This window comes from Adiantum capillus-veneris, chromosome 19 (genome assembly GCF_014529385.1).
Source record: "Adiantum capillus-veneris isolate H3 chromosome 19, ASM1452938v2, whole genome shotgun sequence".
NCBI lineage: Eukaryota > Viridiplantae > Streptophyta > Polypodiopsida > Polypodiales > Pteridaceae > Adiantum > Adiantum capillus-veneris.
The window spans coordinates 88,736,730-88,748,714 of record NC_140949.1 but is presented as its reverse complement, the minus strand read 5'-3'; the positions used below and the strand labels follow the sequence as shown (position 1 = coordinate 88,748,714).

The 11,985-nt window shown below is 43.8% G+C and overlaps 2 protein-coding genes across 2 annotated transcripts; both read left to right on the top strand.

Annotated features, from left to right (window-relative positions):
* Nucleotides 1–1,540: 1,540 nt before the first annotated feature.
* On the top strand, nt 1,541–2,720 carry LOC147434428 (uncharacterized). The gene is made up of 2 exons (XM_086489950.1): nt 1,541–2,267; nt 2,367–2,720. Exons 1-2 carry the CDS (start codon nt 1,717–1,719, stop codon nt 2,689–2,691), a joined length of 876 nt encoding a protein of 291 aa, XP_086346076.1. The 5' UTR covers nt 1,541–1,716; the 3' UTR covers nt 2,692–2,720.
* Nucleotides 2,721–2,941: 221 nt separating this feature from the next.
* LOC147434427 (uncharacterized) lies at nt 2,942–3,911 on the top strand. The gene is made up of 2 exons (XM_086489629.1): nt 2,942–2,980; nt 3,101–3,911. Exons 1-2 carry the CDS (start codon nt 2,942–2,944, stop codon nt 3,557–3,559), a joined length of 498 nt encoding a protein of 165 aa, XP_086345755.1. The 3' UTR covers nt 3,560–3,911.
* The last annotated feature ends 8,074 nt before the right edge of the window (nt 3,912–11,985 follow it).

Below are 11,985 nucleotides of genomic sequence, written 5' to 3'. Positions count from 1 at the left end.
TCTAGCTTTCGAGCCGTGTGTGTACTTAGGTGTTAATCCCCGTTACAGGTTACCTTTGCAAAGTGCTCTGTGTGTGTCTAAAGCAGGGTAGTTTTCGTACGTCGAACGGAACCTCTCGTTCCGTCCAGTCGGACCCGTCCCGTCCCGTGCGTTCCATTCGTTTCGTCCGGTGACTATTTTCGGCAGTTTATGACCGTTGGCAGCTTTTTGACCGTTTTGCAACGTCAAGTTTGTAGGCCTTTTTGAGCTGTTTGCTGGCAGTTTTGAAGCCAAATGCAAGCCCATGGCCCATGGGCCATTGCCATGCTTATTGCCCAAGGGTCAATGCCCATTGCTCAAGAGTCAAGCCTCACATGCTCTTCCTCTCCTATTTAAGCAACCCTTCCCCTTTGTTATCCAACACAGCCTACAACTACAAGCTACAAGCTTTAGCCCTAAGCCTCTCAATGCTCTACCCTCTCATCTCCATGTGCTTCCATTGAAGCTCTCAAGCTCTCGAGTCTCCATTGGGTCTACCATCTCTCTCCTTAAAGCTCCCTTGGGTGGCGGGTCTCTCCTTCAAGCTTCCTTGGGTCTCTCTCTCTCTCTCTCTCTCTCTCTCTAATCTATTGATACATCATACATCATACTAGTAGCTACTAGCTACATACTACATAATGCCGCCTCCTCTTCATGAAGCCTTGAGAAGCATTGCCGATATTTTGAGCGGGTGGGGGGCAAGCAAAACTCTTGCAAGTGGTGGTGCAAATATTGCCCAAAAGCTATGACCTCTTCCGTCACCCGTCTCATCATCCACTTGACAAAGATGGGAGGACAAGCGGGGCCATGTCTTAATATCCCCGAAGATATCCTTGCGGAATGCAAAAGAAAGTATCTTCCATTGAAGACACGCAAGGGTAGAGTCACCTCGGATGAGTTCGTGTCGCCGGATGTTGATAGCTCCGATTCGGAGGAAGAGGCCTCTCCAACTATGTCCATGGCTACCGGTGCCACCGCGGCCTCATGTGATGGTAGTGCCTCCTCCAAGAAGTCCAAGAAGTCCAAGGGGTCTTCAAGTGATGGTGGCCGGCCTCCGAAGATGGCAAAGCAAACTTCTCTTGCGAAATCGGTGGGTGGATGCTCCGGCCCCTTGTCTTTCCTCAAGGAGAGACAAAGAATCGCGGAAATAGAGATTGCCCGCACGGTGATTGAATGCAATCTCTCCTTCAACATTCTTAGGTTGGAGCGATGGAAGAGGATGATCATAGCAATTGCGGCGGTTGGTCCATGCGAAGGGTGGACGGGTGTGTCATACCATGACATGAGAACAAAGAAGCTTGATGAAGAGAGGGCAAGGATTGACAAGTCACTTGAGCCCGTACGTGCGGGTTGGGCAAAGTATGGATGCTCTATCCTCTCGGACGGATGGAGCGACCGCAAGAAGAGGGGCATCATCAACATTCTTGTTTCTTGTCCTCTTGGTACGTACTTCTTACGGGCGGTGGATGCGGGTTCGAGAGGGAAGAAAGTGACCGGGGCATTCATTTGGAAGCACATCCGCCAAGCCATTCTTGAGGTAAAACTGTAAATCGAGCCTTTATGTCTTGAGCAATTGCCAATGAGTCCTATGTTTTAATTTTTAAGTTTTAACTCTTCTTGTCACAAATGCCTCTTGTGTAGGTTGGTGCGGAGCATGTCGTGCAAGTGATTACCGACAATGCTTCAAATTGCAAGGCAATGAGTAAGAGGCTAGAGAAGGAATTTCCATCCATAGTATGGACTCCATGTGCCTCTCATTGCCTTGACCTTCTCTTTGAAGACATAGGGGAGCTAGGTTGGGTGAAAGATATCCTCAACCAAGCACTCTCCATCATCAATTTCATCAATGGCAAAGTGAGGGTGCTTGCCATTTACCGCACCTACTCCGACCTTGAGTTGAAGAAGCCATCGGCCACTCGCTTTGCCGCCATGTGGCTACTTCTAGAGCGGCTCTATGATGTGCAAAACAAAATACAAAAGACCATGGTCTCCGATGAGTTTAAGGAGTGGATGAATGGAGAGTCCGCCGCTTCCCAACAAGATGCAAAAGCCATCCAACGGCTTTGCTTGCGGGAGGAGTTTTGGCAAGAAATTAAGGGTCTTGTCGTTGCGATCTTGCCCTTGTACAAGGCTCTCCGCATGACCGACATGGAAGGGGCAACTATTGGGCTTCTATGGCACTTCATGGAGGAAGCTTACAAGGAGATTGAGAAGTCTACAATCCTAGATGGGGCTCCCGATGGAACACGGTATAACTACATATTTATTATTACATAATACATTCTCTATATATCTAAATTCTACATGCTTGTTTCTCTACTTAGTACATTTCCTCTCTCTTCTTGTAGTGATTACCTCGAGGACTCTCCCAAGAGAGACGACATTCTCCTCCTAATCACAAAGCGGTGGGATTGGATGAAGAGACCTATCCATTACTTTGCGGCTCTCTTGCATCCGGCTTACAAGAAGCCCGAACTCTTTGCAAATCAAGAGCTTATTGAGGAGCGCAACAATTACCACTTTAAGGTGCTAAAAGAAGAGGACATTGGAGCATTTCTCCAAGAGGTAATCAACTATAGCGACCAACAAGGCACCGCATTTACTTCCAACTTGTGTTGGAAGCGGCAATCCTTGGTGAAGCCTTTATTTTGGTGGGAGAGCTTTGGCTATTAATTGCCTACTCTCAAACGACTTGCTTTGAGGGTTCTTGGCCAAGTAAGCGACAAGCCTCAAACTTTTACATTTTGTGCTTAATCTCTTATAGTCTCTTATAGCTTATGCCTCTCTTGATGTGTTTTAGGATTGCTCATCGAGAGCATGTGAGCGTAATTGGTCCGCATACTCCCTCATCCACACCAAAATCCGAAACAAGCTCTCAACGAAGCAATTAGAGCGACTTATCTATTGTCGCTCCAATTTACGCATGTTGCGCTCTATGCATGAGATGCCTATGGCTCGACAGGTATAAATTATAAATTATAATCACGACTCACTCCATTTTCTATACTCTAGAGTCTAGTCTTTAGTTAGTTTGAATATACTAATTATGTTTTCATTGTCCACTGTTGTAAATGTCAAATAGGTCAACGTGGATGAGCTCACACCTACGATTGACACTCTAAAGAGTGTCAATAAAGAGCAAGACCCTGAGGAGCAAATGATTTTTCGTGAGCTCTACTTGGAGCTTGAGGAGATTGATCGCCGGGTTTCTCGCACACGATCATGCAAGAAGGTCGTCATCCATGGAGTTACATCGGCTACAAGAGGGAGAGGTGCCAAGGCTACAAGAGGTAGAGGCAAAGCATCAACAACACCCACGGAGGCTCCTAGGACCTATGTGCGGCGAGGCTCCGGAAGCGGCTCTTGTGCGGCGGCCATCACTATGGAGGATAGAGAGCCTCGAGAGCCAGAGTATGATGATGAAGGCAACATCATTAGTGATGGAGATTATGAGCCGTCATCCTTCGACTCTTGTGAGGAAGAGGATGATGTTGATGAGCAAGGCTCAGAAGAGGAAGATGATGAGAGCACTAGTGACTAGTGACTTTACTATTTAGTCTCTCTATTATGGTGTGCCACTTTTTGAGTACTTTGTAGCCTTTGCCACTTGGTCCCCCCACTTTTTTGTATCCCTTGCCACTTTTTGAGTACTTTGTAGCCCTTGCCACTTGGTCTCTACTTATCAAATTTCAATGATCATTTTGGTTTATGTAATGCTCATTCTCTTTAGTCTTTGAGTCTTGACTCTTTACATTGTAGTATTGTAACTACTAACTTGTAATCTATACAAATGTCAAGTTTCTATAAGTAAGTATTAAGGCCTAAGCCTTAGGCCCTTAGACTTGAGAATTATTTGTTTTTTTAAATTTGAACGTACATAACGTCATCGTACATCATAAATTTTTTTAGTTCGTTTAGTACCGCACATCATCGTACGCGTACAAAACGTACGGGACCGTACGAGACTACTATGGTCTAAAGTAAAGAATTTCGGTTGAAAGCCAACGCCTACCGCCCTACGGGCCGGTTCCAAGGTTCCGTTGCCGGGACATCAATCACTTTTTCCTCAAAGAGTGAGCCTCGGTTGTTTTGGGTAAAGACACAGAGTGCAGGAACGTGGGATTACACTATGGCCGACAAGGGGAAGGGCATTATGGAAGAGGGTTCCTCTTCAAAGGACAGGCAGGAGATCCCTATGGTTTTTGACATTGGCGAGAGCTCACGGCCACGTCAGTCTGTACCTCTTGTCAATGTGAATGTCCCTCCAGTAGTACAGGGCTTTATGACTGGGCAACTTGAGGATGATGCGTTCAAGACTCAGTTAGTTGCCGCGGTGAATGTCTTTTCGCAGCTGGTGCAGAATCCAAGGTTTATGGAGTTCTTGCAAGCCCCACTAGTGCAACGACAAAATAGGCAACCTACACTGCGTACGGAGCTTGTTGATGCTCAAGCCCAGGTACTTCATGCGGCTCAAGAGGATAGGGAACACTCCCATGTTGCGGAGTCAGGGGCTCCAAAACAGGTTCCTCCCGTGCTTGAACAGGTGGCTAGAACGCCTATTCCACAGGTTATGCCAGTTCAGCCCGCCACCTTTCAGAGCCAGCATGCTGTCTTGAATGGACAGGTCACTGGATACTAGGCTATGCACTCAGTTTTTCCACCACCCACGGTACATCCTGGGTATTTCGGAGGCGGATCAGTGTTCCATAGTATGGCTGGTTATGCGCTTGGAAGTCAGCCGTAGCATAGACCTCTCTAGCCATCGAGAGAGGGGCCCTTGGAGGAGGGTTTGACAACTTTCTGGTGTCGTATTCTTCTCTCTCTATCTCTTAGTCTGCCAACCACTGAATATTCCTAATTGGATGAGATTGCTTGGGTATGTAATTTTAGTGCATCAAGACACCCATGGAAGATCAATGATGGCTAATTTTACTACGCCGCAATATCAAGAGTTCCGATCTGGACGAAAGGAGAAGCTAACTCCTTGATTAAAAGAGCCGAAAGGAGAAGCTAGCTTCTCAACAAAAAGAGAAAACTTAATGTCCCTCGGATTGACCCTTTGAAATTTTTGAGCTAACTTGAGTTGTTTTCCAGATATGCCGTAATCGCGGACGATTACTCTCTTTCAAGAAGGGGAGATGTAACAAACTGCCGACGTGTCAAAGCTTTGAAAAATGGAGGTAACTTGCAAATGGGCCGAGGGGCCTAAACCCTAGAAGAAGCAGAAGCAACAGAAGAAGAAAAGAGCAGATTTCTGCCAGTCTACTGACGTGGTAGTTTGTACGGATTTTCGGATTTCACGCTGAACTGATGACGTGGCAAGCTGTACGGATTTCCACGTTTTGCGCCGACTACTGTACGAAATTCCGTGATTTACGCTGCCTGCTTTTTGGCATTGGTTTTGCACCAGATGCTTTTGAGTTTTTCACTGTAAACTGCTTTTGGGGCCTAGCGCCTTTAAATATGTGCTAAGGGCTCATTCTCTAGCATGCTTCTTGGAGAAGGTGCAGAGTTTGAAGTACCGCCTTGTACTGAGTTGATGCAATATAAAGAAATACTGAAAGGGGCGCCAAGGTTTAGGCCAATACTCTCTAGGGTGGAATTCCGTCACTCCGTGTTGCGTGTCGTCTCTCTCCCCTTGAGTTCAATTGTTATTGCAGTGCTAAAAGTCTGTTCTTTTCTAGTGGCACGTGGTGCCCGTCTTGTGACACTGGGCTGGTTCTGCACTTGAAGAAAAACGTTGGCTGTTCTTGGCTGAAAACGTTGAGTCTTCTTGCCGGGGGGTCTTGCTTGAGAAGGTGCAATGTGGATGTCAGGTCCCTGCTGCCTCTTTTGCCAGAAAGTAGTAGCGCTAGGGTTTCTTATATACTTGGCTATCAAAATTGCCCTACCTAGTTCCCAATAAGTCACTCAAAAATAATAAGTGAAAATTGGCTAAAATAGGGAAAATAGGTCTATGCACTTGACGGGTTCTGATGGAAATCTGATGATCATGCTGTGTGCAACCAGAGGATATGCATCTACTCTAAGCGTCTGGACATGCACGGTTTGCGAATAGACTCACAAAAGTGCCAGATCACTTTCTAATCTAACTGAACTGAACTGAATCGAACCCAACCCAACCCATGTCATGAAGTAGCTTGTTCCCCTTACACATAGGGTTAGTTTAAGTACTTAATTAAGGATTAGTACCTAGAATCCTTACACTTTTGCATCGTGTTCTTTCCCTTGCTTTGTTCCTAGAGCCTTGGCCTGCCTCCATGATTCGTGACACCTCTCCCTGCGTGTGGTTGACCTGTTGTGGACGTATTGCCAAGAAATGATACTTCTAATAAGTTCTAGCTTTCGACTTTTTTTTAGGGTTTTAGGTCCCTTGACAAGCGCTCTATAAGTTGGCAGGACTAGGATTTAAAAGTCCTTAACACTAGTTTGGTACCAAAACGCGACACTTTAAGTGTCCTTTTTTAACAAATTTAAATTAAATGCTACTTGCATTAGATGGTTTATTTAAGAAAACCCTCTTGATATGCTTAAATATGTTAGCTAGAGGGTATTTAAAAAATACAACCTTGCTTTTTAGAATCTATTATGATCAAGAACTATACTCATCAAGTTGACCCTTGTAAGACAGCGATTGACGCTTTGAAGAAATCGTCTTTATAAGCTCAAGAAAAAATGAAGCGACCTTGTAGAAAATTCTAGGTGACTCTTCCACAATTTTACTATAGATAAATGAAAGTTTCATGTGCAAAAAAATTGACTTTGGAGTATATAAAATAATGGAAAGTTCCATGTGTTTGATATGATGATTTCAAGCATATCGTTACAAAGAAAAATATGTTTCTGATGTATTTGTGAGTTTTATAAAGTGATGCATTGCTTGTCCTTTCCATTGAGCACTCAAGGTGGCAAGTAGAAGGGTTTTGGTATGCAACAATTATTGGATCATTTTAAATATTCAAAACTGCAGAAGAGAAAACTTTCATATTTTCATTCTTGAGACATAATCATTCAAAACCTCAAATAATATCAAACTTTCTATGTAGATCAACTAAATGTATCAAAGTAAGTGGTACATACACAATTGGGGTGCCTAAAACCTTGGTTTCAATGTTATTATGGAGAACTCAAGATTTTCAAGAGTTTTTGCACGATAAAGAATTCAAGATAGAGTTCAAGCAACGAAATTTAATTGAGTTAGGGAGCCCAAAAAATACGTAGTTTCTTGGTTTAAACATATAAAGTTATTTGTAGTTGTCAAATTGCACTAGAATATAAACATAAAAAAGACCATCTTTGCAAAAAGATATAATCATTTTATGATTTTTTTCGGCAAAACAGCTTGAAATTTCACTAAAATTTATGTCTTAAAACTTACCAGAATTCTCTCCATACAGATTGTATTTTGATATGGAGAAAAATCCAGTGTTTTCTTTCCCTCATAAGCAATCTATGGTAGAAGCAAGGTGTTAAAAACTTCTTTTTAGTTTGACAAATAAATTGCCAAAACTTGGTAGAAAAACAGGACACTTTAGTGTCTCAGGACACTTAAGTGTCCAATTATAGAACTAGTGTTAATCCTTCTTCAGTTTTAGGCCCCTCGACCATGCTTTTGTTCAGAACTTCCTCTGCTCTTCGGATTTTTTTTCTCTTGTCTACTCGGCCATTTCTCTTCCAGTTGGGCATGCCACATCATCACTTTGTGACATTCCTCCCTCTTGAAAGAATTGTAATCGCTGTCGTAGACAAAGGAGAGAAACTTTCTTTAGTAGACACTGACTCTATGTACTTATCCACCAGATTCTATCAATCCAGGTTTTCTACATAGACATCAGTCATTGATCAATCACATTTCGGTCGAGGGTCTCAGATACATATCATGATCATTGTAACCTATTTAGCAATCACATCTAGACCGCGCTGATCTTGTCACGGATGTCTTGATCTACTAAATCTTGCTACTAGCAAATTTATATCCTTTCTTTTCACAATTCAACAAGCAAACTATGCCCATGACCATCCCCAGAAGACAACACATCCAGATAGCATGAAATCTACAAAATCATAGACTTAGTTCACACTGAACACTGTGCTTCAATCAGTCGGTCTTTCAATCGTTCAATTCAATCATCTTATTCCGTCTAGAACTCTTCATGCACCTGGATTAGTGTGCAACCATCTCATCCTCTCGGAATTCTTGATGCACTCACAATACTATCCAGTCATCTCATCCAGATAGACATTTCGATGCACTAAAATCTCATTCAGTTCATATTCAAATTTCATTCACTTAGCCATCACATCCAGATCTCGTTGATCTCTAACAATGTGTCACAAGCTTAGGCACCCACACCCCACGTCGAGAATCGAACACGACACGAGAGAATCACTTAAAATACTTCAAAACTTTAAAATCACAATTCAATTTTGGTCGACATGGCCCGACGTAGTTCGTGCTAGAGAGATTGGCCCCAAAGACTGGCTTACCTTTTGGTATTTCGTTTACATTAATCTTTGAGCAAAGTACAATTCCCGAAGGGTCCTTTGCTCTGAGACTTTGCGTCTAAACGATCTGAAGAGTGAGGCTCTTTGGGTCAATTTATTCTTACAAGGGATGCCAAAAGTAGAGTCCCAAAAGTTATAAACTGAAAAGCAATGAGGCCCAAAAGGTACTGGTCAAAAAGCTTCCTCTAAAAAGTATCAACGCAAATTACGGAATTCCGTACAATCTGCGATGGCAGCAGTTCAATTTACGAGTGTCCGTACAATCTGCCACGTCATCAGCTTGTGAACGCACTTTGCGGACAGTCTGTAGTTGTTTGCCACGTCATCATTAGTTGTGTGTGTGTGTCCGCACAGTTTTGCCACGTCATCATTTGTGACATATCCCCCTCTTGAAAGAATTGTAATCGCCGTCGATTATGCCTGCAAAAACAGATAGAGGCCATAAACCAATTCAGTAGACATCGACTCTAAGTATCGACGCACTAGAAAACACACATCCAATACTCGTACATAGACGACAGTCACATCACATCAGATCACATTCAAATCACATTTACATTCACATCACATAGAATCTAGGACCATGATTCCTGGTGATGTTTTTAGCAATTGCATCTAGATCCGCACCGGACCTCACGAATGTCGATTCGACTAATCCCATATCGTGATCACGTCCATAGATTCCGAGACCGAAATGTTGCAGTCATTTGGTCAATCATTCCACTCGAGCTCTGTCGTGTGCGAGTAATCATTTCCGGTGATCCCATGTCGAAGTACTTCTCTCATAAAGTCATTCAGCAGCAGTCGAGATCGTGTCTCTCTCAATTCTTTTGTCAATCGAGATCTTGTATCTGTCTATTATCTGTTTCTGTTCTAACTTGTCGAAGGTTCATCTGGTGGGTAAGTCAAGTTACCTGAATGCATAGCGAATCCCCGCTTAGCATGTCCCATCAATTGTTGAATGGACTGTGACTTGTTCTCAAGGAAGTAGTCTCAAATCTCTTTGGAGAGTCCACAACAAAACCTCTCAATTTGCTCCTTAAAACTAATCTTCTTGAAAGAAGAGGTCGGAAGGAAAGTATATCAAAATCTTTCAGAGTAATCATCCAAAGTGTCACCCTTGATCATCCGACGGTGGTTCCAATCGGTTCTCACATCTCGTTCGTACTCTTGAGTGAGCCATGAAGAAATAAAAAGTTTCTTGAATTTGTGCCACTCTGTTGGTGCTTCTTTTCTTAACAAGAGAGTGGACCACCATGTCCTTGCATTGCCTTTCACCTTGGAGTGTTTCTAGAACCGACCTCCTGAGAAGGCGACGTCTAACTGCAGTATAAACTCAAGGGCTCGATAGGTGCTCGAGTAGCCTGAAAACGTGTCAAAGCTGAGTGCTTGATCCCCATCCTTGAACTCCTTGTTCTTCTTGTTCTTTTCCTCATTGTCAGGAGAGGATGGGCTCTCCTAACGAGCTCTGAACTGCTAGATGGCCTCCCATGCCTTCTAGGCTTCTTCAAAAATCTTCTTTTCTTGCTTTTTGTTTGCTTCTTCTGCCTTTTCTCATTCTCACTGGACAGTGGAGCCAGAAGACGATGAATTGTTGGAACTCTCTCAAGACGAAGAAAAATCTGAGTCATCCTCGAAACAAACATGCTTCTGGATCTACTTGCCACTTGGAAAGTTGACTTTCGGCCCAAATAACCTGGGAAATCTACCGATTTCCTTTTCTTCCAAGAGTAGCCTTTCTTTAACTGGTTCACCTTCTTTTCAAGAGCTCTGTCCAGCTTTTTTGTTCTGCGGCTTCCGGACCTAAGAGGAAACTTAACGACCTCTCGCCATCTCGAGTGAATCTTGGGTAATTCTTTAGATGCTTCACATATTTCCGGTTTGTGGAGTACTTAATTAATGTTCTCACACTCGTCAACCTCCAGTCGACGTTTGTACCTCGCTCTTGCAAAATTTCTTGTTGGAAATTTGCCCAAATCTTCGTTGGTTTCTTTGGATCCCACGCTGGGTTTCCACTTTTCTTCATTTTCTCGCAGAGGGGTTTTGTTTGTGTTAGATTCTGCGCGAGAATCCATGTGCGCTGTGGATCCTCCCTAGAAGAAGAATCTTTTTGTGCTCCGATACCATTGTTACAGGCTTGACACTCCAAGCGAGAAATCAATAGCAACAGACGAACATAAACTGCAAAATCACTGAACTTGATGCGAGAGAGAGAGAGAGAGAGAGAGAGAGAGAGAGAGAGAGAGAGAGAGAGAGAGAGAGAGAGAGAGAGAGAGAGAGAGAGAGAGAGAGAGAGAGAGAGAGAGAGAGAGAGAGAGAGAGGGACGACGGAGTTCCGAGCCAAGATACATTGGCCCCAAAGATTGGCGCCCCTTTTGGTATTTCTTTTATTATTATGCTCGCAAAGTACAACTCCAGAGGGTCCAACTCTCTCCGAGACTCTGCATCTAGATGCCCCTAGAGAGGGGCACTTACAATTGTACAAGGGATACCCAGAAGCAGAGCCCAAAAGCATTAGATTCCAAAACCACTTATCCCCAAAAGCTCTGGTCCCCAAAAGCCTGACGGGAAAGCTGCCAAATTTGCAAGCGCAAATTACGAAAATTCGTACAGCCTGCCAGGTGGCACTGTTAGGGCGTTTTACGGAGTTTCGCACAGCTTGCCATGTCAACATTTCCGTATAGCCCGCCACGATATCAATCGGTGCGTTTTTCAGAAACCTACCTTAAGTTCAAGCTTTCTACTTTCTTATAGGGTTTTAGGCCCCTCGGCCAATGCTCTATAAGTCAGCAGGACTAGGATTCAAAAATCCTTGAATCGTTTTCAGTTTTAGGTCCCTCGGGTATACTTTCTGGTTCAGAATTGCCTCTGTTTTTTGGGTTCAATTTTTGTTGTCCACTCGGCCATTTCTCTTCCAGCTGGGCACGCCACATCATCACTTTGTGACAGCGGCTCCGCCAAACTTGCTGTTCGCGACTCCATGGCTATTCTCCTTTAACTGTTGTAGTAAGTTCCCCCCTGTCACAAAGTGATGACGTGGCTACCTGTCTGCAGAAACCCTAAAACCTGCAAACCCTAATTTTTGCCAGAAACCTAAGCTACAGAAACCATGGAAACCCCAATCCTAATTGCTGTTGAAACCCTAACTGTGGCTGAAACCCTATTTTGGCGGTAGAAATGCCACGTGGCATCAGTATGGAGTTCCGAGATTTGTGCCGATTTTTGCGGCGGGATTTACGCTGGCTGGATTTACGGCAGCTTTTTGGTTTGCTTTTATGCAAGCTTGAGAGAGAAAGAAAGAATCCTTGCTTTATTTTTATCAAGGCTTTGATTTTTAAGCTTTTGGGGCTTTGCTTTTGGCATCCCTTGTAAAACTTTAAATAAGCGGTTTTGGGCACACTCTGCAGAGCATTTGGACGCAGAGTCTGAGAGTGAAACCCTCGCCGCTCTCTTGTACTTTGA

Excerpts from the sequence above, each read along its gene's own strand:
- LOC147434427 (XM_086489629.1), top strand. The coding sequence starts at position 2,942 with ATGTTGCGCTCTATGCATGAGATGCCTATGGCTCGACAG. Across the intron at positions 2,981-3,100 it reads AGATGCCTATGGCTCGACAG|GTCAACGTGGATGAGCTCAC; the intron begins GTATAAATTATA and ends AATGTCAAATAG.
- LOC147434428 (XM_086489950.1), top strand. The coding sequence starts at position 1,717 with ATGAGTAAGAGGCTAGAGAAGGAATTTCCATCCATAGTATGGACTCCA. Across the intron at positions 2,268-2,366 it reads GGGGCTCCCGATGGAACACG|TGATTACCTCGAGGACTCTC; the intron begins GTATAACTACAT and ends CTCTTCTTGTAG.